General features: G+C 60.3%; 1 protein-coding gene across 4 annotated transcripts; it reads left to right on the top strand.

Annotated features, from left to right (window-relative positions):
* The first annotated feature begins 1,198 nt into the window (after positions 1-1,198).
* On the top strand, positions 1,199-26,531 carry D2HGDH (D-2-hydroxyglutarate dehydrogenase). Of its 4 annotated transcripts, XR_016037147.1 has the most exons (11): positions 1,199-1,247; positions 2,673-3,040; positions 7,014-7,071; positions 8,559-8,698; positions 9,366-9,559; positions 10,507-10,675; positions 12,488-12,631; positions 13,616-13,758; positions 16,753-16,918; positions 23,211-23,603; positions 25,297-25,430. XR_016037147.1 is itself a non-coding variant. In XM_055402809.2 (10 exons), the coding sequence occupies exons 2-10, from the start codon at positions 2,683-2,685 to the stop codon at positions 25,554-25,556; spliced, it is 1,632 nt and encodes a 543-aa protein (XP_055258784.2). In that variant the 5' UTR covers positions 1,199-1,247; positions 2,673-2,682; the 3' UTR covers positions 25,557-26,531. The 4 variants fall into 4 exon arrangements, 3 of the variants coding, with proteins under 3 accessions (XP_055258784.2, XP_055258785.2, XP_055258783.2); XM_055402809.2 differs by lacking the exon at positions 23,211-23,603 and having other exon boundaries at positions 25,297-26,531; XM_055402810.2 differs by lacking the exon at positions 23,211-23,603 and having other exon boundaries at positions 1,234-1,251; positions 25,297-26,531.

Genomic DNA, 26,531 nt, shown 5'->3' with positions numbered 1-26,531 from the left:
CCTGTCTGCCACACCGAGGACTCTGGAGCGGGTGAGCCAGCCGTGTCCTGGAGCTGGCCCGGTAGGACACAGGGGCCAGAGAGTGAGAAGAGCACTCTGCTCTAGATACCAATGGCCGTGTCAGCCAGCAAAGGGCAGATGGAAGCCACTGTGAGTGCTGCAGCCACGTAATGAGGACATCCAAGGGCTGAAGAAAAACAGGGACATTGACCTAGCAATAACTGGAGGAAGCAGCTGCCACCCCTACGTTGGCGGGGGTGTGGGGGCAGAGGGAGGAAGTTGAGTCTGTGGATTTGACAGCTTGGAGGAGGCGTGCTGACTGGGATTCAGAGGAGGAGGAGGTCGGCTGGCTGCATGGCCACCTTGGGTACCTTGGCCCCAGGAGCCCTGGGAAGGGGAGCCCCACAGAGCTGGGGCTCAGACATCTGCGTGCTGCTCAGCCTCCGCCGGCACCCCCGGGGGAGGGGGAGGCGGCTGGGAGCTGGCCCCTGGGTGGCTGGGGCAGGGAACACCTGTCAGGCCGGGAGCCCCCGCCCCCCCCGGGCCTGGTGCCCCAGATGGCAGATCCCAACGGGCCCACAGAGCAGATACCCTGAAGCCGTGGGTGGCAAACTGGCAGCGGGTGGACTGGAGGGGCTGGAGGAGGCGGCAGTCCCGAGAGGCCGACTCTGCGTCCCAGGGGGCGGGGGTGGGAGTGGGGTCTGGGCCTTCCTGAAGCGGGATCGCCACCGGGACCAGATCCTAGGCCCCCTCACTTGAGTCACGGGTTCTATTCAAGAAGATGCTTGGGCAGCAGCTTCGGGGCGCCCTCGGGCTCTGCCTGCGCTGCATTCCTGACCCGCAGGGATGTCTGTCCTTCTGCCAGAATCGGGGCCAAGGGACCGGGGCTGCGGGTGCCAGCGTTCCCCGAAGCTAAGAGGGTGAGCCCGGTCCTCTGGGGACCCCTTAGGAGGACGGAGTTACGCTCTGGGGTCAGGCGGGATGTCCACGTGGGCCAGTCCTCGTGGGAGGGTGTGCAGCGACCACGCTAGACGATGCCAGCGCGGCTCAAGGCCAGCTGTCCTCGCGGGGGAAGCGGGATGCAGCCGGGCATCACGGCGAAAGGGGCGGGGCCCAGATGTGGGCGGGGCCAGTGTCGGGGCGGGGCCTTGGTGGGCGGGGTCCCCGAGGGCCTCCGGCGCAGGCGCAGTCTCGCCCGCCCCGCCCACTCTCCGCGGCGGCGGGAGGCCTACGGCGGGGACGCGGACGTGAGTGCGTGCGCGCGGCCGCTCGGGGTCTCGGCGGAGGGGCTGAGGGCCGCGGGAGCGCGCGGTCGTGGGGCGGCGGGCGCCCGCGGGGCCCTCGGATCCCACCGCCCGGGCCGATCCGGTCAGGCCTTCGCGCAGGCCGCGCGCCCCGGGCCTTCCGGACGAGGCCGGGTGACTGCGTGCCCGGGGCGCCGCCGCCTGGCCCCCGGTGGCGCCCTGACGGCCGCGACCCCAGGCGCGCGGCCCGCGGCGGGAGTGCGGCCCCGAGCGCGCTGCTCAGCTGCCCCGCGCAGCCCTGAACGGGGGGCTTGGCGTCCGCGCCTCGTCTAAGCCTCACCCCCGGGTGCGGCGCCTGCTGCCTCCAGGCGCCCAGGGCTCCGAGCGTGTCCTCAAGGTCACTCTGAGGTGTGACCCCGCGCGAGGGCGCCGCCCCTCTAGCCGTCCGGGTGGTCTGAGCGCCAGGTGAGCTGGAAGCAACCGGAATACCGGTGTGCCACCCAGCTCCCCTCCCCGGGGGCTGCCTGGCGAGTGTGCGCGCTCCCGGGCCCCCAAGGTGGGGCCCAGAGGAGCTTCCCTCTGACCCCCGCATATCCACAAACATAAGATTTATTATTTTAACCATTTGTTCCCTGGTGGCCCCGTCGTACAGAATCCACCTGCACATTCAGGAGACACTGGTTCACTCCCTGGGTCAGGAAGATTCCAGGCGGAAGGAAATGGCAACCTTCTCAAGTATTCTTGCCTGGGCAATCCTAGGGACAGAGGAGCCTGGCTGGCTACAGTCCACGGGGTCGCAGAGTGAGACACGCATGCATGTGTGTGCACACGATCAGTCGTGTCCAAGTATGTGACCCCAGTCCGTGAACTGTAGCCTACCAGGCTCTTCTGTCCAAGGAATTCTCCAGGCAAGAATACTGGAGCGAGTTGCCATTTCCTTCTCCAAAGGATCTTCCCGACCCAGGGATTGAAACCACGTTTTTTGCATCTCCTGCATTGGCAGGTGGGCTCCTTACTAGCTGAACCACCAGGGAAATGGCACCTGTCCTTTACAGCACTGTAACTGCTTGTTCCTTGTGAAGGAAGAGGGGCTGAAAGGGAGGTGTGGTTGTTGCAGGTGTTAAAGCTAACCACAGGGGTGGGGGTGGCCTCAGCCAGGGGTGTTCATCTCGGAACTTGTCAGAGGGTGACTCTTGCCAGGAGCCGTGCTGCGTCAGCTGAAGGCCTCTTGTCCCTTGTGCCCACCCAGCCTGCCTCTTCCAGGTGGTCCAAACCTCACTCTGCCACCGCAGCTGTGGAAGCCACTGTGCGTTTCTGGGCCCTTGTGGGCCTGGGGCCCTGCTGAGCTGTCTCCCCACCCTGCAGGTGCTCCCCTTGTATCATCTCCGTGCTGTTCCAGAGTCATAGGTCCGATCACTTACTTTGTAGGGCAGGAGTGATGATGCCCTGTCTGGTGCCCAAGTGGCCTGCGTGGCTCTTCTGCTGGCGGGCAGCCTGCATTCAGGGAGCCTCCGTGCGACAGAGGATGTGGGCAGAGCTGTCCAGAATCCCTGGGCTGGGCGGCCCGCGAGGGGCCTGGGGAACCAGCCCCCTCATTCGACGAGGCAGCTCCTCGGCCTCCTCCCGCGCTCCTGAGGTGACACTGACCCCGGAGCGCTACCCTGTGCGGCGGCTGCCCTTCTCTGTGGTGTCTGAGGATGACCTGGCCACCTTGGAGCAAATCGTCCCTGGCAGGGTCATCACAGACCCGGAGGAGCTCGAAGCTCCCAACGTGGACTGGCTGAGGACGGTCCGAGGTGAGTGAGGGTCTGTTCACACTTCATGCTTGGGGTGGGCAGGGTTGAGGAACAGCCTGAGACTCCATGTGGCCAGTGGTGAGCACTGGGTGCAGGAACTCTGGGCGGTGTCACAGACGCTTTTCTGATGCAGGACATCTGCAAATTAAGATGAAACAGCTGACCCCCCCAGCTGCTCTGAGGGGCGTGTGTGTGTTAACTACTACTCACTTCCTGGCAAGGCTTCAGTTCAGTCACTCAGTCGTGTCCGACTCTTTGCAACCCCATGGACTGCAGCACACCAGGCCTCCCCGTCCATCACCAGCTCCCGGAGTTTACTCAAACTCATGTCCATTGAGTCGGTGATGCCATCCAACCATCTCATCCTCTGTCGTCCCCTTCTCTTCCCGCCCCCAATCTTTCCCAGCCTCGGGGTCGTTTCCAATGAGTCAGCTCTTTGCAGCAGGTGGCCAAAGTATTGGAGTTTCAGCTTTAGCATCAGTCCTTCCAATGAACACCCAGGACTGATCTACTTTAGGATGGACTGGTTGGATCTCCTTGCAGTCCAAGGGACTCTCAAGAGTCTTCTCCAACACCACAGTTGAAAGCATCTGTTCTTCGGTGCTCAGCTTTCCTTATGGTCCAACTCTCACATCCGTACATGTCTACTGGAAAAACCATAGCTTTCAGTAGACGGAAGTAATGTTTGCTTTTTAATATGCTGTCTAGGTTGGTCATAGCTTTTCTTCCAAGGAGCAAACGTCATTTAATTTCATGGCTGCAGCCCAACACCTGGGCTAATATGTAACACCGAACCGCAAGCTGGGCTCAAACGACTAGAATGTCTCCTCTCTGCTCTCAGATGTGGGTAGGGCTCCCTCTAGTGGAGGGTCCCTCCTGCCTCCTCCAGCTCCTGGGGCCCCAGGTGACCTTGGCCTGTGACATCTTCCCGCCCTTGTCCCTCCTCACACGGCCTCTCCCTGTGTCTTCCTCTCTGTTCTCTCATGAGACCACCTGTCCTTGCATTGGGGCACCACCCTCATCAGGATGATCTCAAGTTTAGATCCTTAATTACATCTGTAAGGACCCTCTCTCCAAGGAAGGTCACGTTTGTGGGTTCTGCGGCGTGGGGTGTCTACACGTCTTTTGGGGGACCTGTTGTCCCTTCTGCAGCTCGCTTGGGCGGGATGCGGGCCCTGCAAGATGGCCTGGCCGCCCAGCCTCCCTCTCCTCCTGCCACACCCCGCACCAGTTTGGAGCTTCTCCATCTGGGCCCCGCTTGCCTTCTCAATAGCATTTCCTCAGGCCTGTGTTGTCTTCCCTGGTGCTCAGATGGTGAAGTATCCGCCTGCAACGCAGGAAGCCCAGGTTCAATCCCTGGGTCAGGAAGATGCCCTGGAGGAGGGAATGGCCACCCACTCTAGTATTCTTGCCTGGAGAATCCCATGGACAGAGGAGCCTGCTGGGCTACAGTCCATGGGGTCACAAACAGTCGGACACGACTGAGCGACTAACACTTTCACTTTTGTGTTGTCTCTTGAAGTGATTTCAGAGATAACATGACCTCAGTTCAGTTCAGTTGCTCAGTTGTATCCGACTCTTTGCAAGCCCATGCCAGGCCTCCCTGTCCATCACCAGCTCCCAGAGTTCACTCAAACTCATGTCCATCGAGTCAGTGATGCCATCCAGCCATCTCATCCTCTGTCGTCCCCTTCTCCTTCTGCCCTCAATCTTTCCCAACATCAGAGTCTTTTCCAATGAGTCAACTCTTTGCATGAGGTGGCCAAAGTATTGGAGTTTCAGCTTCAACATCAGTCCTTCCAATGAATATTCAGGACTGATCTCCTTTAGGATGGACTGGTTGGATCTCCTTGCAGTCCAAGGGACTCTCAAGAGTGTTTTCCAACACCACAGTTCAAAACCATCAATTCTTCAGCGCTCGACTTTCTTCACAGTCCAACTCTCACATCCATACATGACCACGGGAAAAACCATAGCCTTGACTAGACGGACTTTGGTTGGCAAAGTAATGTCTCTGCTTTTTAATATGCTGTCTAGGTTGGTCATAACTTTCCTTCCAAGGAGTAAGCGTCTTTTAATTTCATGGCTGCAATCACCATCTGTAATGATTTTGGAGCCCAGAAATAATAAAGTCTGACACTGTTTCCACTGTTTTTCCATCTGTTTCCCATGAAGTGATGGGACCAGATGCCATGATCTTAGTTTTCTGAAAGTTGAGCTTTAAGCCAACTTTTTCACTCCTCTTTCACTTTCATCAAGAGGCTCTTTAGTTCCTCTTCACTTTCTGTCATAAGGGTGATGTCATCTGCATATCTGAGGTTATTGATATTTCTCCTGGCAGTCTTGGTTCCAGCTTGTGATTCATCCAGCCCAGCGTTCCTCATGATGTACTCTGCATATAAGTTAAATAAGGTGACAATATACAGCCTTGATGTACTCCTTTTCCTATTTGGAACCAGTCTGTTGTTCCATGTCCAGTTCTAACTGTTGCTTCCTGACCTGCATACAGGTTTCTCAAGAGGCAGGTCAGGTGGTCTGCTATTCCCATCTCTTTCAGAATTTTCCACAGTTTATTGTGAACCACACAGTCAAAGGCTTTGGCGTAGTCAATGAAGCAGAAATAGATGTTTTTCTGGAACTCTCTTGCTTTCTCCATGATCCAGCGGATGTTGGCAATTTGATCTCTGGTTTCTCTGCCTTTTCTAAAACCAGCTTGAACATCTGGGAGTTCACGGTTCACGTATTGCTGAAGCCTGGCTTGGAGAATTTTGAGCATGACTTTACTAGCGTGTGAGATGAGTGCAATTGTGCGGTGGTTTGAGCATTCTTTGGCATTGCCTTTCTTTGGGATTGGAATGAAGACTGACCTTTTCCAGTCCTGTGGCCACTGCTGAGTTTTCCACATTTGCTGGCATATTGAGTGCAGCACTTTCACAGCATCATCTTTCAGGATTTGAAATAGCTCCACTGGAATTCCATCACCTCCACTAGCTTTGTTCATAGTGATGCTCTCTTTGTAGCCTCCCCTTATTAACACATTGGGTCACTTTCTTACCCTTTTCCCCGTTAAAGGCAGCTCCGTGGGGCGGGGGATTGCTTTTCTCTCTGTACCTGTGCCTGGGCACACAGTGGGAGCTCAGGTACTGAGAAACACGAGCGAGTGAAACCGATAGGAGCCGCGCGGGTGACCAGGGCCCCTGGACTCTGCTGCCCTGGAGGACCCGGAGGCCTGACAGCCAACCGCCTGGGCAGACACGGTTCGCTTGATGAAAAGCAAATGAGAAATGGCTTTCATAGTAAGAAAATAGGCTAGAAGCTACAGCCTGATCTCAGAGCACCATACAAGCCAGTGGCACAGCAGGGACACACGCGAGACAGCCTCCTGTCCTCTTGCAGCCTCTTAGCTGCTTAAAGCACTTTCCCTGAAACTGAGAGCGTGGAGAGAAACTCGATTGTCTTCGAGGCAGTGGTCAGGAATGCCGACAGGTGAGGCCGCGACGGGGCATCAGATAACTTATGATAACCAAGAACTGAGAGTCCACAGCCTGCACCCCTGTGGACAGATGGCCAAGATTATAAATACGCGAGGTGGGGAAGGCCCCTTCCTGGAGCAGGAAGTGGGTTCATGAGTGTGGGTGCATGGGTGCATTTGGAAGCATCTGCCAGAGAACAGACTCGGATGAGGATGACCCACAGACACTGAAGTTCATGGGCGTCTGCTTGCAGGGCGCCGGGTGTTCACGTGGCCTCAGGTGTCCCCACACGACACAGGTTACTTCCCAGGGAAACCCAGTCACTTGCAGTGGAGAGGACTCCGGGCCCTTGCCGCTGAGGTTCCCGGGCCCAGCTCCAGCCCACGGGCTGCCCGGGCGGGCCCTCCTCAGCGAGTCGGGCTCTAGGCCTGGAGGCTGGCGGGCGAGCTTCCCGGGAGGCGGGACGCCCCTCCTGGGTGACCGTGGCTTCTGTCCCACAGGCTCCAGCAAGGTGCTGCTGAGGCCCCGGACGACCCAGGAGGTGGCACACATCCTCAGGTAGGCGCCCTGCCCGCCCCTCTCCCTCGTCACCAGCGCGGGACAGAGAGCACGTGGACCCCGCGGCCACACAGGCGGGGACGGGAGGGCGGGCTGAGCAGGCTGAGCGGAGCTGCGGCCTCCAGGGGGAGCCGGGCAGCCTCGACGCCCAGGGCAGCAGCAGGCACAGGCCTTTTCTTGAAAAACGCCTGCTTTGATGTTTTCTATCCCTACACGCTCGTGTTTACTATAGAAAAATTGGAAAACGTTCAAAGCCATAAAGAAAAAAAAAGTTGCAAAAGCAACCAAAACTTTCCTCTGCAAATGTAACCACTGATGACGTTTTGGTTTGTCAGCTCAAGCGCGCTCCTGCACGTGTGTCATCGCATTGTGTCTCCCACACCGTGGTCTACTCCCTTCCATGTGGCAGTGCCCGTGTGTGGGTTGTTAAGCGTCATCGCATTGTGTCTCCCACACCGTGGTCTTCTCCTTTCCATGTGGCAGTGCCCGTGTGTGGGTTGTTAAGCGTCATCGCATTGTGTCTCCCACACCGTGGTCTTCTCCCTTCCATGTAGCAGTGCCACGTGTGTGGGTTGTTAAGCGTCATCGCATTGTGTCTCCCACACCGTGGTCTTCTCCCTTCCATGTGGCAGTGCCACGTGTGTGGGTTGTTAAGCGTCATCGCATTGTGTCTCCCACACCGTGGTCTTCTCCCTTCCATGTGGCAGTGCCACGTGTGTGGGTTGTTAAGCGTCATCGCATTGTGTCTCCCACACCGTGGTCTTCTCCCTTCCATGTGGCAGTGCCTGTGGTCTGATTACTTTCCATGTCACTGTCAATGCGTGGAAGGTGAGTCCCCAAGAGTGCTCTGTCCCTGCTGCCCCTTGGAGGTGTGCTCAGGGCCCCGGGACACCTGGCACTGCTCTGTCTGAGCTTCGTCTGGAGGCTGGCCGCCTGGCAGGTGGCTCATGTGACGCAGGTGGGCAGCCTGCCCCTCGGGGTGGGGGCCCCAGCGCCCAGATCCTGACCCATCAGGGCACGGTCTCTTCAGGTCCTTGCTTGGTAGGAGGCTGGCTGGGGACGAGGTGCTGCTGGTGACTCTAACCTGCCTCTGAAGGGCAATGGGCAGGGGAGGAGTGGGCAGCCCAGGATAAAGGGGAGCAGAGATGCGGAGTGGGGGGGCAGGAGGGGCCCTGAGTGCCTGGGGCCACAGCTGTCTAGGGGAACAGGCAGGGCGGCAGCGGGTGCTCTGTTGCGCTCGGAGGAGCAGCCTTGGGGCGGCCCTGGCCTCATCCATGACCTGGGAAGACCATGGCCACCTGCTCCCCCCGTGGTTTGCGGGGTCACTTGCCCCTCAGACACCCGTTGTGTGTGGGGACAGAGGGGGCAGCCCCTCAAGGCTGTGGCAGGAGGGAGAGGCTGGGGTCTCATGGCCCTGACGGTGTCCCCCCGGGGTGCTGGCGTGGGAGTCGGAGAGGGCCCTGAGCCTGGTCCTTGGCATGTCGCAGGTACTGTCATGAGCGGAACCTGGCCGTGAACCCACAGGGGGGCAACACGGGCATGGTGGGCGGCAGCACGCCGGTCTTCGACGAGATCATCCTGTCCACCGCCCTCATGAACCAGGTCCTCAGCTTCCACGATGTGTCAGGTAAGGCCGGCCTCCCCCGGGCCTTCCCTCTCGGCCACCGGGCTGGGCCGGGGGGGGCCCGGGCCCAGGGTTGGGGGACGAGCAGCCACCCGTCCGCCTGAGCCAGGCGCCCAGGCCCCTTGATCCCTGGACTTGAGCTGTTCTCTGGCCCCTCCCGGCCACTCTGACTCTTCCTGAGACCTGCGGGGCGTATGAAGGGCTCCACAGTTTCGAAGCTTCAGGCCCCACAACTCTGTCGGTGCCTCTCAGGCAGGACCCCTGGGCCGAGTATGCTCTCTGGCCAGGGAACCTGGACACTGAGGGGCTGGGCAGCATGCCAGGCTCCACCCAGTCGATGCCAGCAGCATCTCCAGCCCAGATTGTCTGCGGACTTGTCACATGTGCCCTGGGGCAGAAGCCCACCCGCACTTGAGAGCCCCAGCCTCGTAGGGACCCCTCCTCACCGCTCCCTCGCGTGAGCCTGTGTGTGAGCCCTGTTTCTCCCACGTGGTCTCGCTGGGCTTTTCTCTTTTCTCATAAAGGCATCTTCTGGGGGAGGGATGGGGCGCACCGTTTTCCTCCTCGCCCTGGTTCCTGGGCGGATGGATGCCCCTCCCAGGGTTTTTAGCCTGCTGGGCCCCCTGGACTGAGCCTGAGGGCCCCCATGGGGGCTCTGCTTGCTCGGCAGGGGTCCTGGTCTGCCAGGCGGGGTGTATTTTGGAGGCGCTGAGCCAGTATGTGGAGGAGCGGGGCTTTGTCATGCCGCTGGACCTCGGGGCGAAGGGCAGCTGCCACATTGGGGGAAATGTGGCCACCAATGCGGGCGGCCTGCGGTTCCTGCGATACGGCTCCCTGCGGGGGACGGTCCTGGGCCTGGAAGTGGTGAGCTGGGGACACTTGCCGCCGGGCGCTGGCCCTGCTTCTGGGGAACTGGCCGGACCTGAGCATGCGAGGTCTCTGGTGAGACCCCTGGCTCAGAGGTCAGGTGCACCCTCGCTCCCATGCACGGGCACCTGGGGTGCTGCAGGTCCAGCCCTGGTGCCGCCCTCTCGGGCCTCAGGTGGGCAGGGAGGCCACCTTGGGGTGCGGCCTGGTCCCCACTGGGCCCCACCCAGGCCACGGGGGTTACACGCAGCACCCCACTCTCTGGCTTCCCACGAGGCGATGATGCACACCCTGCCCCTACAAAGGGCTGCTGTGGGAGCTGCTGCCCTGAGCAGGTTCCCGGACCGGTGGCATTCTGCCTGCTGGCTTTCCGGGGGCTTGTGCCCGGAGGAGCCCGGTCAGGCCACCGTCACAGCTCCCAGGGGTTTTCTAAAGCCCGGACTCTGTGTTTACCCGAGGAGGGGGCCGCTTCCGTCTGATAAATCACAAGGTTCCTGTAGCTTTGTTCTCTGGCTGTAGGTTGTTTTTATTGCGAGTATCTTGCTGGCTTTTGCAAGTTGTTTCACTAAAGCTTCTGACTAAATTCACTGAAGGAGAGTCAGATGGGATTAGAGAGCGTGACTGAGGTGCCTGTCAGCGGACGAGGAGTGCGGGGCTGGGGGCACTGGAGCACTGCCGTTTCCTGCCTTCCTGCACCCCGGGTGCTCCCTGCTCCGTCCCGGGTGCTCCCCGCTCCACCCGAGGTGCTCCCCACTCAACATAGGGTGCTCCCTGCTCTGTCCTGGGTGCTCCCCACTCAACACAAGGTGCTCCCTGCTCCATCCTAGGTGCTCCCTACTCCATCCCAGGTGCTCCCTGCTCCGCCCCGGGGCTTGCTCTCAGGGTGCCTGGGGTGGGTTGGCCTCCGCAGGGCGGCATGGGGCCAGTGCTGACACCATCTCCAGGTGCTGGCTGACGGCACCGTCCTGAACTGCCTCACGTCTCTGAGAAAGGACAACACGGGCTACGACCTGAAGCAGCTCTTCATCGGGTCAGAGGGCACCCTGGGGGTCATCACGGCTGTGTCCATCCTGTGTCCGCCCAAGCCCAGCGCGGTGAACGTGGCCTTCCTCGGTAGGCGCCCTCCGCCAGCCTCCGGGGGGCTTCTTGGGCGGCCCTGCCTGTCCCGGGGGAGCTGCCTGCAGCCGTGTGGGCTGCCCTCCCCGTTCCTCCTGCTTCTCCCTCCGTCCATGGGCCGGGACCTGGCCTTGGTGCGCACGGTGGGGTCTGCACAGGGTGCGCTTTATTCTGTGAAAGGACCGGGGCTTCGCACGTCTTATCCACCCGGTGTTTGGTATTCTTATGACAGCTTATGCTGTAGGGTAAAGACCAAAAGGAAGCAAAACTACAGGAAGATAAATCAGGAGAGCCGGGTTTGATCCCTGGGTTGGGATGATCCCCTGGAGGAGGGCACGGCAACCCCCTCCAGGATTCTTGCCTGGAGGATCCATGGACAGAGGAGCCTGGCGGGCTGTGGTCGCTGGGGTCGCAAGAGTCGGACACGCCTGAGCGACCGACACTCACACTGTCACTCGCTCACCCACGCCGTCAGGTTCGCAGGGAAGCGGCGTTCGGTGCCAGATCCAGGGCCGCGTCTTCATCCCGGGGGCGTCAGTCCACCTGGTGGGGCCAGCAGCTCGACCCCCCACCCCTCCCCACCATCTCTGCGAGCGCGTCGGGGCGCCCTCCAGCCTGTCGGCTCCCCTGCCCCGGGGCCCGTGTATGTGCTCGCTGGGCCTCTCCTCCCCTGCCCCCGTCCACCCACGCTAGGCTCTGGGCCCCGTGGCCTTGTCGTCCTGATTCTGGCCGTCCACCCATCCCTTCCGTCGTGCTGGTCATCACTGTAATTCCACGTTTGCCCTTCCCTCGCTCCTGTGGTGGGCTTTCCCGGCCCCACGCTGTGAACACATCCTGGTTGCTCTGTCATGGATGCCTGGGGCTATGGGTCCCTGTCGAGTCCATGTGAGTCTGTCTGGGACATCTCCCTCTTCCCCTTTCCTGGAAGACGGCCCTGGTGTTTGGTGTCTCCTGTCCTGTGGGGAGCGGCTTTCCTCACGGCTCCGTGGTCAGCGGTGGTGGGTTGTTGTCCCCTGCAGCCGCCCTGAGGGGCTGTTTCTCTTTCTTTGGCCAACTTAAAGATTTCCTCTCTTCCTTTGGTCTTTTATGGGTCCCGGTGTGTCTCCTGTGAGAGCGTATTTCTTTTCCTTTCTGGAACTTCTTAAACGCCCCACCTCCGGAAGCTTCCCTCCACCCCGTCCTCAGCAGCCACCCCGGCCCCCTCTCCTCCCAGCACGGTGGTCAGACATGGGAGGGCCTTCCAGGCTGTCGGTCTCCACGTGTCGTAGCCGTGTGGGTCTCCCTCCAGTCCACTGTGTTGCATTCTGGAAGCTTTCCTCCGATCTGTCTCCAGTTCGCTCAACTCCCTTTGCTGGGGTTCACAGGTCGCCCCCGGCTGCTCCTTGGCCCCACAGAGTGGGTCCCAGCCCCTGACCCTCCTCCCTGTCCTCCCCGGGACCCCTCAGTGCCTCCCCATCCCTGCCCAGAAGGGCCGAGCATACCCCCATGCCCACCAGGTCTTCTGGGCCCGCCCCGCCTGCCCACACATGGACGTCCACGCTCCGCCTTGGGCGCCTGGCAGCCAGCCCCGGGTGCTGGGGCACTGCGAAGAGCTGGGGGCCGGGAAACGTGCCCTGAATGGCTTGCAGGCCCAGGGTGTCATAGAGACATGGCCAAACTGCTTCCTGAGGGGCCGGTTTCTGGCTGCATGTTTGTGACTTTCCAAGTGGCTGTTGGCCGGGCGGGTTGGTTGTGCTGCTTCGGGTGGCCTGTGGCGAGGCCCCGTGTCTGCGTGCCAGTCCCCCTGTCCTCTCGCCATGCCCGTTGCAGGCTGTCCGGGCTTTGCTGAGGTTCTGCAGACCTTCCGCACCTGCAGGGCGATGCTGGGCGAGGTCCTGTCTGCGTTCGAGTTCATGGACGCGGAGTGCGTGAGGCTGGTCAGGCTCCACCTCGGTCTCTCCTGCCCCGTGCAAGGTACCGTCCCTGCCTGCGGGCAGTGCCCGCCTTACCTTTTGTGCCAATGGCGTGTGGGCTGTTGGAAGGTGCCGGGCCTCCAGCGCGTCTGCGGAGTGGCAGTGCCAGGGAGCACGCGGTTCTGGCATCCCCGTTGCTCTTGAGGGCAGGGTTCTCCTTGAGATCCCTTCCCCTGCAGAGCTGGGTCAGATGCTGGCAGTTGTGCCGGAGCCCTGGGGTCTCTGGAACAGCCAAACGCAGTCAGGACCCTCTGCCGGCTCCTCAGCTGGGAGAAGTCTCCCCCCACAACATGCCGGCCCCCAGAGCTCAGCCAGCTCGTTCTGATTTAGCTGACGAGCTCGTCACGCCTGGTTCTGGAGTCTGTGCGCTGTGTGCGTCTGTGTAAACCCGCACAGCTGCAGGTCCTGGCGCTCTCACCCCTGAAACTGACCAGAGGAAGTGGCCCTGGTCTCACCCTAGGCCGCCCTCACGGAACCGCATCCCTCAGCAAGGGCACTGATTTCCCCTGTCCTGGAGGCTGCAAGTCCAGGACCAGGGCTCCAGGGGGGCTGGGTTCTGGTGAGGGCCCTCACGTGGCATCTTCTCTGTGTGTGAGGGTCTGGAAAAGTGGAGGGTCCCTTGGGGTGGGGGTAGGAAGGTCCCTGGGGGTGTGGAGGGCCCCTGGATGAACAGAGGGCCCCTGGGGAGTCATCGACCATGGCAGGCACCACACCTCTGCTCACCCTGGGGTTTGATGAGTGGAGCCGCACCCTCCACTGCACGGTGCCGGCCCCAGCACCGGCTGTGCCGTGTCTCGGCGGGGTGGAGGGGCACTGTCGGTCTTCTCTTACAGTGAAGGACCTGTCTTTTAGCTGCAGTAGCCGGTGGCTGCTCTGTGGGTGACGCCAGTGCGTTGGGAGGCGCTGGAGCCCCCTGGCACCGGTGGTCCTGCCCCAGCCTTCCCCTGAGCGCTGCCCGCTGCTCACCCTGCCTCTGCGCTTCCAGAAAGCCCCTTCTACGTCCTTGTCGAGACCGCGGGCTCCGGGCCACGGCACGATGCCGAGAAGCTGGGCCACTTCCTGGAGCAGGTGCTGGATTTGGGGCTGGTGACCGATGGGACCCTGGGCAGCGACGAGAGGAGAATCAGGGTGGGTGATGCCCCTCCACACACTAAAGTGAGACGGGCTGTGGCTTGGGACCCGCCTGCCGGCCGCCTCCCTGAAATGCTCTTGGTGTCAGGGCCTATGGATGGGGTGGAGGTGGCTGGGCAGGGCGAGGGGGCTCCCCGAGAGGGGCTTCACCAGAGGGTGTGGAGGGAGGCCGCTGTCACCGTGCGGGCGTGGGAGCTGGGTGGCCACGGCCACCGTCCAGGGACCTGGGGGGATGGGGCTGCCACCCCTCCTGTTCCTGCCTGGCCCTCCGGTCTGGGTTCCCGGGAGGCCCTCGTCTCCTGAGCCAGGATTTCAGTCCTGCTCCCCATCCCAGTGACCCACCACCTTCCTGTCAGCCGCTCCCTCCACTCCTTCCTGTGAGGCTGGGCTGAGTCTTGGGGGGATGGGGCTGAGTCCTGGGGCCTGAGTCCTGGGGGGATGGGGCTGAGTCCTGGGGCCTGAGTCCTGGGGGGATGGGGCTGAGTCCTGGGGGGGATGGGGCCTGAGTCCTGGGGGGGATGGGGCCTGAGTCCTGGGGGGATGGGGGCTGAGTCCTGGGGGGATGGGGGCTGAGTCCTGGGGGGATGGGGGCTGAGTCCTGGGGGGGATGCGGCCTGAGTCCTGGGGGGGATGGGGGCTGAGTCCTGGGGGGATCGGGGTTGAGTCCTGGAGGGATCGGGGCTGAGTCCTGGGGGGATGGGGCCTGAGTCCTTGGGGCTGAGTCCTGGGGGGATGGGGCTGAGTCCTGGGGGGATGGGGCTGAGTCCTGGGGGGATGGGGCTGAGTCCTGGGGGCTGAGTCCTGGGGGGTTGGGGGCTGAGTCCTGGAGGCTGAGTCCTGGGGGGATGGGGCCTGAGTCCTGGGGGGGATGGGGCCTGAGTCCTGTGGGGATGGGGGCTGAGTCCTGGGGGTATGGGGGCTGAGTCCTGGAGGGATGGGGGCTGAGTCCTGGGGGGATGGGGGCTGAGTCCTGGGGGGATCGGGGCTGAGTCCTGGGGGGGATGGGGCCTGAGTCCTGGGGGGGATGGGGCCTGAGTCCTGGGGGGATGGGGGCTGAATCCTGGAGGGATCGGGGCTGAGTCCTGGGGGGATGGGGGCTGAGTCCTGGAGGCTGAGTCCTGGGGGGATGGGGCCTGAGTCCTTGGGGCTGAGTCCTGGGGGGATGGGGCTGAGTCCTGGGGGGTTGGGGGCTGAGTCCTGGAGGCTGAGTCCTGGGGGGATGGGGCCTGAGTCCTGGGGGGGATGGGGCCTGAGTCCTGTGGGGATGGGGGCTGAGTCCTGGAGGGATGGGGGCTGAGTCCTGGGGGGATGGGGGCTGAGTCCTGGAGGGATGGGGGCTGAGTCCTGGGGGGATGGGGGCTGAGTCCTGGGGGGATGGGGGCTGAGTCCTGGGGGGGATGCGGCCTGAGTCCTGGGGGGTATGGGGGCTGAGTCCTGGGGGGATCGGGGCTGAGTCCTGGAGGGATCGGGGCTGAGTCCTGGGGGGATGGGGCCTGAGTCCTTGGGGCTGAGTCCTGGGGGGATGGGGGCTGAGTCCTAGGGGGTATGGGGGCTGAGTCCTAGGGGGTATGGGGGCTGAGTCCTGGGGGGATGGGGGCTGAGTCCTAGGGGGTATGGGGGCTGAGTCCTAGGGGGGATGGGGGCTGAGTCCTGGGGGGATGGGGGCTGAGTCCTGGGGGGATGGGGCTGAGTCCTGGGGGGATGGGCTGCGTCCTGGGGGGATGGGCTGTGTCCTGGGGCCTGTCCTCCTGTCCCCACCAGGCCCAGTGTTGGGTCTTACCTCCCACATTTCCCTTGTTTCCCCCTAAACACGCTGTCAGTTGCCTGGGAATGAGGAACCGCTGGGCCTTGGGCCTGAGAGCCGGGCCCTGTCTGCTGAGTGCACACGACCCAGGCACACGTACGCGTCTTCTCATGGAGGGCCCAGCTCCAGCGGCCCCGGCTCCGACTGGATGCACTGAGCTGCAGGCTGCTTTGCGGGGCGGGTGGGGCTAGGGTGGGTCTCCTGGGCCGTCTGCTGGGGGCCAGGGAGGGTCCCACCCCAGGGGTCATGCTGCCTGCCTCAGTGCCCTGTTATCAAGCATTGGCGTCCAGGGGCCTGGGGGTGATGCGGGGTGGGGTTGGGGGCGTTTGAGCCTGGATGGGTTGAGGGAGCAGTGTTTGCAGGCGGAGAATTCTTGAGAGGGTGGGTTTGGAGCAGTGGGCAGGGTGGGCAAGGGGCCTGCAGCTCTGTGGCCGCGCTGGGACGTGAGGTGTTGAGGAGGCTGCGCAGGGTGGGCGGGGCTGCCGGGCTCAGGCCGGCCAGCCGTGCGGGGATGTGGCCGGACCCCAGGCTTGGGAGGAGCGTCAGGCCAGGATGATGGTCTGGGCCCCCAGGTGCAGGAAGGGCGCGACCCACAGTGCTGAACGATTGGGGAAACGCATACGCCTGCTATGTATCCCGTGCTGGCGAGGAACTGTTCCTTACTCAGGGTGATTATTGCACCATGGGCTTGTTAAAAAATAAATGAAGAGAATGATGGTTTCCCTTACCCAGAAAGCTGCCTGCGTCCAGAAAGTTTCCTGCGACGTGGAGAGGGGAGTGGAGGATGGGGAGGGATGAGAGGGACAAGCCTGGGGACACCCTCCCTGGGCGTCTGTGACGGGACAGGACATCGTGGGGCTCTGGGAAGGGCGCGTGGCTGTGCTGAGGTCCCTGCCTGTGTCCGCAAGCTCCGGGCTGGGGGCACCCCTCTGTCCACCTCGCTCTACCCCACGTGGCTGGTCCTGGGCTCACAGGGTCAGCGCTGATTTTCCCCGAGGGGCCCTGGGTGTCTGCCCTCAGGGGCCCGCCTGGCTGCGTCTGGGACCTCCGTCCAGTGTGGGTTCTCGGACGGAAGCCACGCCTCTGTCACCGCATGGGACGTTTCTGTCACCTGGGGTTCCCTCCCGACCCCGGGGTCACCCCGCAGCCCTGCCTGCTTGGGATGACGGTGCCCGTCCCCCCTCCAGATGCTGTGGGCGCTCAGGGAGAGGATCACCGAGGCTCTGAGCCATGATGGCTACGTGTACAAGTACGACCTCTCGCTGCCCCTGGACAGGCTGTACGACCTTGTGGACGACCTGCGTGTCCGGCTCGGCCCAAGCGCCAAGCGTGTGGTGGGCTACGGCCACCTAGGTGAGCACAGCCCGCGGGGCGGGGGGCGTGCCTGGGGCGTCCCGGGAAGGCCTGCCCTGGGAGCTTGGGCTTGGGGCTTGGCTGGGGCAGGGGACCGGCCTGATCACGGGGGTCTCATGTTTGAGAATGATCTCTGACCCCACCCTCCCTCCAGATGATAGGGTCTTAAAGCCAGTTCCGGTCATTATTCTGTGCAGAAGAGTCACGTTTATAAGTTACTGATTCACAGGAAGGAGCAATTTCATCCCCCTCGATTCTCAGGAGCCTTTGGGACCGGGTGTCTCAAAGCCCCGCCCTTTCACAGTGTGGGGGTGACCTCTGCCTGGGCTTCTGCTGTCCTTTCCATAACGTGGGCTCAGTCCCGCCTCCCGGGCCTGTGTGGGGGCCCTGAGTGCGCCACCTGGAGGCACCTGGAGGAACTCCACTCTGGAAGTTGAGCGAGTGCCGAGTCTGCCAAGTGCTCTTTCTGCGTCCGCCCGGGTGCCGGGCTCCGGTCTCCCGTTGACCCCCCGCAGGGCTCATCTCTCTGGACCTGGGGGCGAGTGGGTCTGTGTCTCCGGGTCAACCCAGCATGGCCGGACCCTTCTGTGTCTTGTCTGATGCCGTTTACTGACCCTGCGGAGGACCTCCTCCGTCCTGCCTTGTCAGGTTCCCTTTGTCCAGGCTGGAGGCTGGGCTCAGAGTCATAGAGCAACCTGGGGGGTCCTCTTTGGAAGCGTCCAGCAGCTTGGAATTATCTCCTCTTTGAACATTTAGTGACTTGCAGGTGAAGGTGGTTGGGCCTGAAGTTTTTTGTGGGTGATTTTTTTGAGGAGATTGACTGCAAAGCACTTTCTTTCATAACTACAGGACTCTCCCAGCTTTCCTTTTCTTCAGAATTGACTTTGGTCATTTTTTTTTCTGGCCTTTTGTCCGTGTCTTCTAAGATTCTGAGTGTTCTGGCATCACTTTGTTCTTATCCTTTGTGCCGTGTCCAGCGCTTGTGGAGGGGGACTAAGTCCGGATTTGGACTGTTTCTTATCTCTGTACAACCCGAAGGTTGTGAGTTCAGTTTTATTTGGGACCTTAGTGAGAGCTCTAGGCGGGGAGCGGGCTCTTGGACGGTGCAGAGGGACTGCTCCTGGAGGCCGGGGAGCAGCCAGGATGCGTCGGAGCGTTGTGCTGGGGCCAGAAAAGCCCGCGCAGGCACACAGCACAGTGTCACTGCTCCTCACAGAGCCAGGCGTGCCGGGGGTGATCTTACTGCTCTCTGTGCACGGGGAGGGCGGGAGTCTGGGCTGGAAACGGTTCGTTCCGCATGGCTCACCTGTCTCGGGCCAGGGTGCGGCCTGGTTTCCACGCGGGGCTGTGGGCGCAGGGGCTGGCGGCCGGGCCCTCGTCACTGGGACAGGGGGGCGGCCCCGTCCACACCTCTCCCTCTCTTGTTCGGGTGTTTGTCGATCTCACAGTCTCTCCAGAGGCAGCGCTGGGCCTTGCTGGTCTTTTCCTTTGTGGGTTTTCTGTTTTGTGCTTTTCTTGCTATTTCTTCTTTACCTTCAGGCATCACCATTGCTTTTCTGACTTTAAAATTAAATATGTAGCTCATTGATTTCCAGCCTTTCTGCTCTTCAGTGTATTTAAATTTCCCTCCACGTAAGCACACAGGTGGTGTTTGCTGGTTTTAAAGTGTACCTGTTCCTGCCTCCTCAGACTTGGCAGCATCCAAGAGCGCCCGCAGGAGTCACCGGGGCCAGACCCGGCTCCAGGGCCTTGTGTCCTGTGACCGAGGCGCTGGCCCTGCACGCCCGGTACTTCAGCCCGCTCTGGGCGTCCGCTCCCCTGGGCGTTCGATGCCACCCCTCTGAAGAGGAGTGGGTCGGGGACGCCCGGGTGCCTCCCTCTGTCCCGTCTCTGCTGCTGGCCAGATGATGCCCCCGTCTGAGGGCACTCTCGTCATCTTTCGGTTCTGAATGCTTTCTGATCTCCCTCGTCATTTTTTCTTTGACCCGCGAGGTGGGCAGAACTGTGTATTTTAGCTTCCAAACATGCGGGAGTTTTCCGTCCACTTGAAGGCCATGGGCTTGTTGCTGACCATGCGGTGGGCAGAGGACTGGGTGGAGCGCGCTGCTGGTGGAAGTGTGGTCCCTGCCCGGGGCGCCGCCAGTCTCCCCAGCCTGTGCCGGGTGCTGAGAGCAGAGCCTCCTGATCCAGCCTGTCTTCTGCGCCGCCGGTTGCTGGAGCCTGCTTGGCTGTCAGCTGCCGAGCGAGCCCCCTGCCCCCCGCAGAGGGTGGGCCCCCTTCTGGTGCCTCTGCTGCTTCTGAAGGTGGAGATCTGGGCTGTTGGTTTGATGCTGAGAGCTCAGCCTCTGCGCAGTGGTGCCAGATCAGATCTCAGAGGCAGAGTTTGGGGCGAAGTAATAAAAAATAGATTTATTGCTTTGCCAGGCAGGGGTGACACAGTGGGCTCCTGCCCCCAGACTGTGTCCCAAGCCGGGAGGATCTCGTGAGGAGTTTAAGGGGTCAGCGCAGGGTGGGGTGGATGATAAGGACCAGGGTGTGAGCAGGGCCTGCACTTCCCTAGCCTGGCCTCAGGTGTCTCCTGAGCTTCTCCAGATTAGCAAACTGGGATCCTCTGTGGAATGAAGCGCCTTACATCTTACACTTATGGGGCGCTGAGTTCTGTAAAGCTCGGAGACACTGTCATATGCGTCCCTTGAGGTGCAGCTGAAACCATGTACCTCAGATTGGGACCTGAACCCACGTGGTGGGGGCAGGGACTCGAATGCGGCCAAAATCCATGCTCTTTTCTTTCTTGTTTTAAATTTCTTTCACATGTACTATGTGACTTCTGGGTTTCCCCAGTGGCTCAGCGGTAAAGAGTCCACCTGCAGTGCAGGAGCAGCAGGGACCACAGGTTCGATCCCTGGGTTGGGAAGATTCCCCTGGAAGATGGCCTGGCAACCCGCTCCAGTGTTCTCACCTGGAGAGTCCCAGGGACAGAGGAGTGAGCTAAATATAGTCCATGGAGTCACAAAGAGATGGACATGACTGAGCAATGAAGCGTGCAACATGCGTGTGACATTTAAAAGCTATTGAGTTACTTTTGGCTGCACTAGGTTTTCACTGCCGTGTGGGCTTTTGCCAGTTGTGGGGAGTGGGCTTCTCACTGTAGAGGCTTCTCTTGTTGCAGAGCGCAACTCTAAGAGCGCCTCTAGAGCGTACAGGCTCAGGAGCTGCAGTGCTTAGTTTTCCTGCAGCGTGCGGAATCTTCTGGGACCAGGGATCAAACCCACGTCCCCTGCGTTGGCAGGCAGAGTCTTAACCACTGGACCACTGGGGACGTCCACCCATGGTCTGTTAACTAAGATCACGCACCTGGTCTCAGGACTTAATGACGCTCAGGTTCTTGATGTCTCATTGTAGAAAGGATTCAGTGAGAGACAAAACAGTCGGTAAGAAGCGGGTTCATTTAGAGAGAGACACCCTGCACAGCGCGGGCCATCTCAGGGTGAGAGCCCCCCGTATATGGGGTGGCCGGTGTGTATTAGGCGAGTGATTTCATAAGCTAATGAGGGGGAGGATTACTCCAGCTGCTTCAGGGAGAGGTGGGGGTCTCCAGGAACCGGATCACAGCCGGCTCCTTGGTCTCTGTGGCTCCACCTTGGCCCCAGCGCGCTGGCGGGTGAGTCACTGGCCTGCTGGCTGGTTATGGTGACGCGTACGAGGCCCAAGGTCTAGTGGAGGCTGACTCGTTGCCATCTTGGGCCCACCTGGCTCTGATTGTTACAGGTCGCCTCATTCTCTTCAATGAGTCCTTGGGGAGATGGGGCCAGAGAGCCCCGCCCCTGCCGCCCTGCTGCTCTGCCTACTCCTCCCCGTCTCTGCACCCCTCCCTTCCCTGATTAGCACTGTTCGCGTCTCCCCTTTGGAGCTCAGGGAAGGTCGTGGAGGCTGGACAGAGAGACCCCACAGGGCCCTGCTCAGTTTCAGGTGGTCCGACTTGCAGGGCATTTTAGCAAAGAGCGGTGCCTCTGTGGAGACAGAATGGATGGCGGACGAGGATGGACGTCCGGGGGAAGTTGTGGAAGGTTTGTAAACACGCAGGGAGCTGGCAGACTGAGCCTCACGCAGGCCAAGCCCGGAGCTGTTCCGGGCCTGGGGACACCTTCACACACTCTCGTCCTGCTTCCAGGTGCATGGAGGGCAGGGGGCTGTTCTGTGTCTCTTTCTTCTCAGTTGGTTTCAGCTCAAAATAATCCTTATGCCACCTGTTTTGAGGTGGCATATTTTGCTGCCCTTCACTTACAGAGACTGTAGTCTCTCAGTGACCTGGATTGGTCTCACTTTGGGCCTTCTATTTGTCCCTCATTTCTTCTATTTTTTTTACTCTGATCTGTTACCTTCTTTGCCAACAAAAGTCTGTTTAATCAAAGCTATGGTTTTTCCAGTGGTCATGTATGGATGTGAGAGTTGGACTATAAAGAAAGCTGATCGCCGAAGAATTGATGTGAACTGCAGTGTTGGAGAAGACTCTTGAGAGTCCCTTGGATTGCAAGGAGATCCAACCTGTTCACCCTAAAGGAGATCAGTCCTGGGTGTTCATTGGAAGGACTGATGCTGAAGCTGAAGCTCCAATACTTGGGCCACCTCATGCTAAGAACTGACTCATTGGAAAAGGGTCTGATGCTGGGAGGGATTGGGGGCGGGAGGAGAAGGGGACGACAGAGAGTGAGATGGCTGGATGGCATCACTGACTCGATGGACATGAGTTTGAGTGAACTCCGGGAGTTGGTGAAGGACAGGGAGGCCTGGTGTGCTGTGATTCACCGGGTCGCAGAGAGTCGGACACGACTGAGCGACCGAACTGAAATGAACTGAATTACCTTCTTTTGTTGGTGTTTTTCCTCAGAGTTTGTTTCCATTTACGCACAGGACGTTGTGCCTGGCTGTTCTCTCGGCAGCGTCCCTGGACTTGCACGTGTGTCAGGGTGGTGCTGCTCAGTCGCTTAGTCGTGTCCGACTCTTTTTGACCCCCTGAACTGTGGCGTGCAAGACTTCTCTGTCCTCCACTGTTTTCTGGAGTTCACTCAAACTCATGTCCATCGAGTCGGTGATGCCATCCAGCCATCGCATCCTCTGTCGTCCCCGTCTCCTCCCGCCCCCAATCCCTCCCAGCGTCATCGTCTTCTCCAGTGAGTCAGCTCTTCACACCAGGCGGCCAAAGTACTGGAGCTTCAGCTTCAGCACCAGTCCTTCCAATGAATATTCAGGACTGATTTCCTTTAGGATGGAATGGTTGGATCTCCTTGCAGTCCAAGGGACTCTCAAGAGTCTTCTCCAACACCACAATTTGAAAGCATCAATTCTTCAGCGCTCAGCTTTCTTTATGGTCCAGCTCTGCCATCTGTACATGACTACTGGAAAAACCAGAGCTTTGACTGTAAGGACATTTGTCAGCAAAGTGATCTCTGATCTCTAATACAGTGTCTGTATTTGTCATAACTTTCTTCCAAGGAGCAAGCGTCTTTTAATTTTATGGCTGCAGTCACCATCTGCAGTGATTTTGTATCCCCAAAAGTAAAGTCTGACACTGTTTCTACTTTTTCCCCTTCTATTGGCCATGAAGTGACAGGACCAGATGTCATGATCTTATTGAATTTCAAGCCACTCTTTCAGTCTCCTCTTTGACCCTCATCAAGAGGCTCTTTAGTTCCTCTTCCCTTTCTGCCATCAGAATGGTATCATCTGTATATCTGAGATTGTTGATATTTCTTCTGGCAAAGTTATCAGGGTGGTCCTACCTTAAAAGAGTTGGAGATTAATCAGTATCATGACCCTCTTCCCAAACAGTGTGGCGACCTGTGTATCAGCTTGGCTGGGCCGTGTGCCCAGATGCTTGGTCAGACGTCAGTCTGGACATTGTTGTGAACATAGTTTTAAGATGAAATTAGCATTTATCCACAGACCTTGAGTAAACCAGGTCACCCTCCCCATGTGGGAGGGTCTCGCCTGATCAATTGAAGGCCCCAGGCCACAGGACACAGACATCCCCCACAGAAGAGGACTCTTGCTGTGGCCTTTTGCCCGGAGCTGTAGCATCAGCTCGTCTCTGGGTGCCCAAATGCTGGCCGGCCCTGCGGATGCTGGGCTAACCGTGTCCCCACAGTCATCTGGGCCAGTTCCTTACAGTCAGCTCTCTGTCCCCCACCCCCGGACACCCCTGTTTCCCTGAGAGCCTGACTGGCCCTCGGAGCAGGGAGCTTGGGGCCCTGCCCCTTGGGTATCATCGTCTGCTTCTGTTTTCTGTTTGCAGTGTATCCTGGTCCCGCGATGCTCCCTAGCCCCAGTGGGAGTGCTGTTGTTACTGCCGTGGGAGCCCGTGATTGACTAGACTCACCCACACTGCTGGTCCGTCTTTGACCTGGTGTCCCAGCCCTGCCTTTAGAGTTTCCTCTGGGCTGGGAAGGCAGCTGACAGCACGGCGTGGATTTTATTAGCCTGAAAACGTGTGCCTTCTGCTCTTCAGTGGTTTCCCCACAGTGGACTTTGAGACTCTGGTCTGACAGTCCTGCTCTCTGCAGAGAGGAGGCGTCGCTGACCGCTGTCGGCAGGCAGCTGTGGGCCAGCGGTGCTCCACGGGGAGAAATCCGCTTTAGGATCTCTCCCTTGTCCTCGGGGCTCCTTGGCTTCTCCCAGCTTTATTTAGGTGGGTCAGTGTCTGTCAGCTGGAGTCCGTGGGCTTTGCTTTCAGACACCGCCCCCTGGTTGTCCCTGCGGACGCTGTCTCCCCGCTCCCGCGCCCAGAGCGCCCCCGAGGGCTCGCGACGCCTCCGTCTCTCCACCGGCGTGGCCCCAGCCCTCTGCTTGTCTGTTTCCCTTTCCACTACGGCTCTCCTAGCGTTTCAGACGGTCTCTTTCAGTGACCATCTCGTTCATTTCTAGAAGGTCGGCCTGGATATTGAAAAGTTCTCTCTGGTCCGTGTTTTATCTTCTCTCTCTTATTTTTGTAAACACGTGAAGTGTTTATTTTCTGCTTTTGGAAATCACTGGGTCGCAGGTCATCATGGTTTCTTTTCTGTGTGTTTGTGATTTTTGTCTTAGGCTTTTGTGGGGTGTGCGTGTGTCTTAGGCTTTTGTGGGGTGTGCGTGTGTCTTAGGCTTTTGTGGGGTGCGTGTGTCTTAGGCTTTTGTGGGGTGCGTGTGTCTTAGGCTTTTGTAGGGTGTGTGTGTGTCTTAGGCTTTTGTGTGGGGTGTGTGTGTCTTAGGCTTTTGTGGGGTGCGTGTGTCTTAGGCTTTTGTGGGGTGTGTGTGTGTCTTAGGCTTTTGTGTGGGGTGCGTGTGTCTTAGGCTTTTGTGGGGTGTGCGTGTGTCTTAGGCTTTTGTGGGGTGCGTGTGTCTTAGGCTTTTGTGGGGTGCGTGTGTCTTAGGCTTTTGTAGGGTGTGTGTGTGTCTTAGGCTTTTGTGTGGGGTGTGTGTGTCTTAGGCTTTTGTGGGGTGCGTGTGTCTTAGGCTTTTGTGGGGTGTGTGTGTCTTAGGCTTTTGTGGGGTGCGTGTGTCTTAGGCTTTTGTGGGGTGCGTGTGTCTTAGGCTTTTGTGGGGTGTGTGTGTGTCTTAGGCTTTTGTGGGGTGTGTGTGTCTTAGGCTTTTGTGGGGTGTGTGTGTCTTAGGCTTTTGTGGGGTGTGTGTGTCTTAGGCTTTTGTCTGTGGGAATTGTTGGAGGCTGAGTTGGAGGGAATTTGCTTGTACAAGGCGTGGGGGGCTGGGGTGAGGGGGGTGGACCCCGGGGCTGTGTGGATCCCGCAGGTCCATACAGGGGGGCTGCTGGTGTGGATGAGTATTAAAGGAGCCCAGCTTCTCTCTCCGCAGTGCTCCCCTTGTCTTCAGAGCCTTCACCCTGGGTGTGTTCTGGGAGCCACGTTTGGTGGGAGAGGGGTCCCTGGTTTGCTCCCTACATTTGACAGACGTGCATGGAGGAGGGGGCATAAGAAGCCCCAGGTCACAGGGTCAGAGGGCCAAGGTCACTGAGTCAGAGGCTGCAGGTCACCCAGTCAGCGGCCTCCTGGGTGCTGGGGGACCCGGGCCTGCAGCAGCCTTGGTGGTCCCGCCAGGCTCGCGCAGGTTAGGCGGATGTTTGTCTGTCTCAGGCGGGAACCCTTGGGGAGGGGGTCTGTACAGGAGGGCTGGGGGGCTGGAGAGAAACGTGTGTGTGGCCGGGGTGCTGCGACCCCTGGAGGAGGGGAGTGACCACCCCCAGATCAGCAGCCAGTGGTGTGAAGGGCGGCGGGGCGGGGCTGGGGGCTCTTGGGAGTGGGGGCCTGGGGAAGGCAGGGGCCTCAGGGAGGAGAGGGCCTCAGGGGGCAGGGGAGGTCCCACTGACCGGTGCACCCTTGCCCCTCCAGGGGACGGGAACCTGCACCTCAACGTGACAGCCGAGACCTTCTGCGCATCCCTGCTGGGCGCCCTGGAGCCCTACGTGTACGAGTGGACGGCGGGTCAGTGGGGCAGTGTCAGTGCTGAGCACGGCCTGGGCTTTAAGAAGAAGGACGTCCTCGGCTACAGCAAGCCCCCTGAGGCGCTGCAGCTCATGAGGCAGGTCAAGGCCCTCTTGGACCCCAAGGGCATCCTGAACCCCTACAAGACGCTGCCCACCCATGCCTGATGGCCCCTTGCAGCCAGACTGGGGGCCTCCATCTTGTCTTGGCATTGCCTGTGGGACAGGCCCACAGAGCCTCCAACCCTCAGAGCCTGCAGCAGGCTGGACGACTGGCCACTTGGTCCAGGGGCCCGGAGCTGGCCCCGTGAAGCCCAGGACACATGGCTCTCTCGGCAGGAGTCTTCTCAGAGCCCCACTGTTCTGTTGGGTGAACAGAGAGCTGTCCGTCCACCATGCCTGCCTGCTGGACAGACACTCCATCCCTCCACAGGTCCTGGACAGGCCGGGTGGGCACACGATTCTGCCCACTCAGGTTGACCAGGTCACCCCTGCTTGCCTGTGGCCCATGGGATCCTGCCTGTGGGGTACATTCCTGAGAGGGCGGTCCTCCCACTGGCGCCCCACTTGGCGTAAGCCTCTGAGGGGCCCCGGGCAGAGGGGATGAACTCCATGTGGGTAACGGGGCACTGAGGTGGGTCCATTCATGCTCTGACCAGCAGAGCCAAGACATCGGGCACTTTCTGGACGACAGCTGGTCCCCTTTGAGCCAGAGGGACAGGCGTGCCCTGCCGTGGGTTTGTCGCAAACCTGTTTGCTAAGAGGCCCTGCGGTTCAGAAGCCAGGCACCCCTTTCTTACACTGGCTGTGACGCATCCATGGAGATGTCTTTCTGGTTCTGCTCTGACCACAAACATCAGTAGTTCCGGGTGAGAAGCCCCGCCAGCCGCAGGCACCCTGTCACCCCGAGCGGGTGCTCCCCTGGGGCGGCTGCTGGGGTGAGAAGCCCCGCCAGCCGCAGGCACCCTGTCACCCCGAGCGGGTGCTCCCCTGGGGCGGCTGCTGGGGTGAGAAGCCCCGCCAGCCGCAGGCACCCTGTCACCCCGAGCGGGTGCTCCCCTGGGGCTGGGAGATGGTCTGAGAGGCTGCACTCGCCTTCTCTCTGGCGCCGTGAGCTTCCAATAAAAGCGTAATTAACCAGGA

Source organism: Moschus berezovskii, chromosome 4 (assembly GCF_049115385.1).
Source record: "Moschus berezovskii isolate FMDL1 chromosome 4, NW_MosBer_1.0, whole genome shotgun sequence".
Lineage (NCBI taxonomy): Eukaryota > Metazoa > Chordata > Mammalia > Artiodactyla > Moschidae > Moschus > Moschus berezovskii.
Note: the sequence above shows the minus strand (reverse complement) of the source record. Positions and strands in the feature narration are given on the sequence as shown.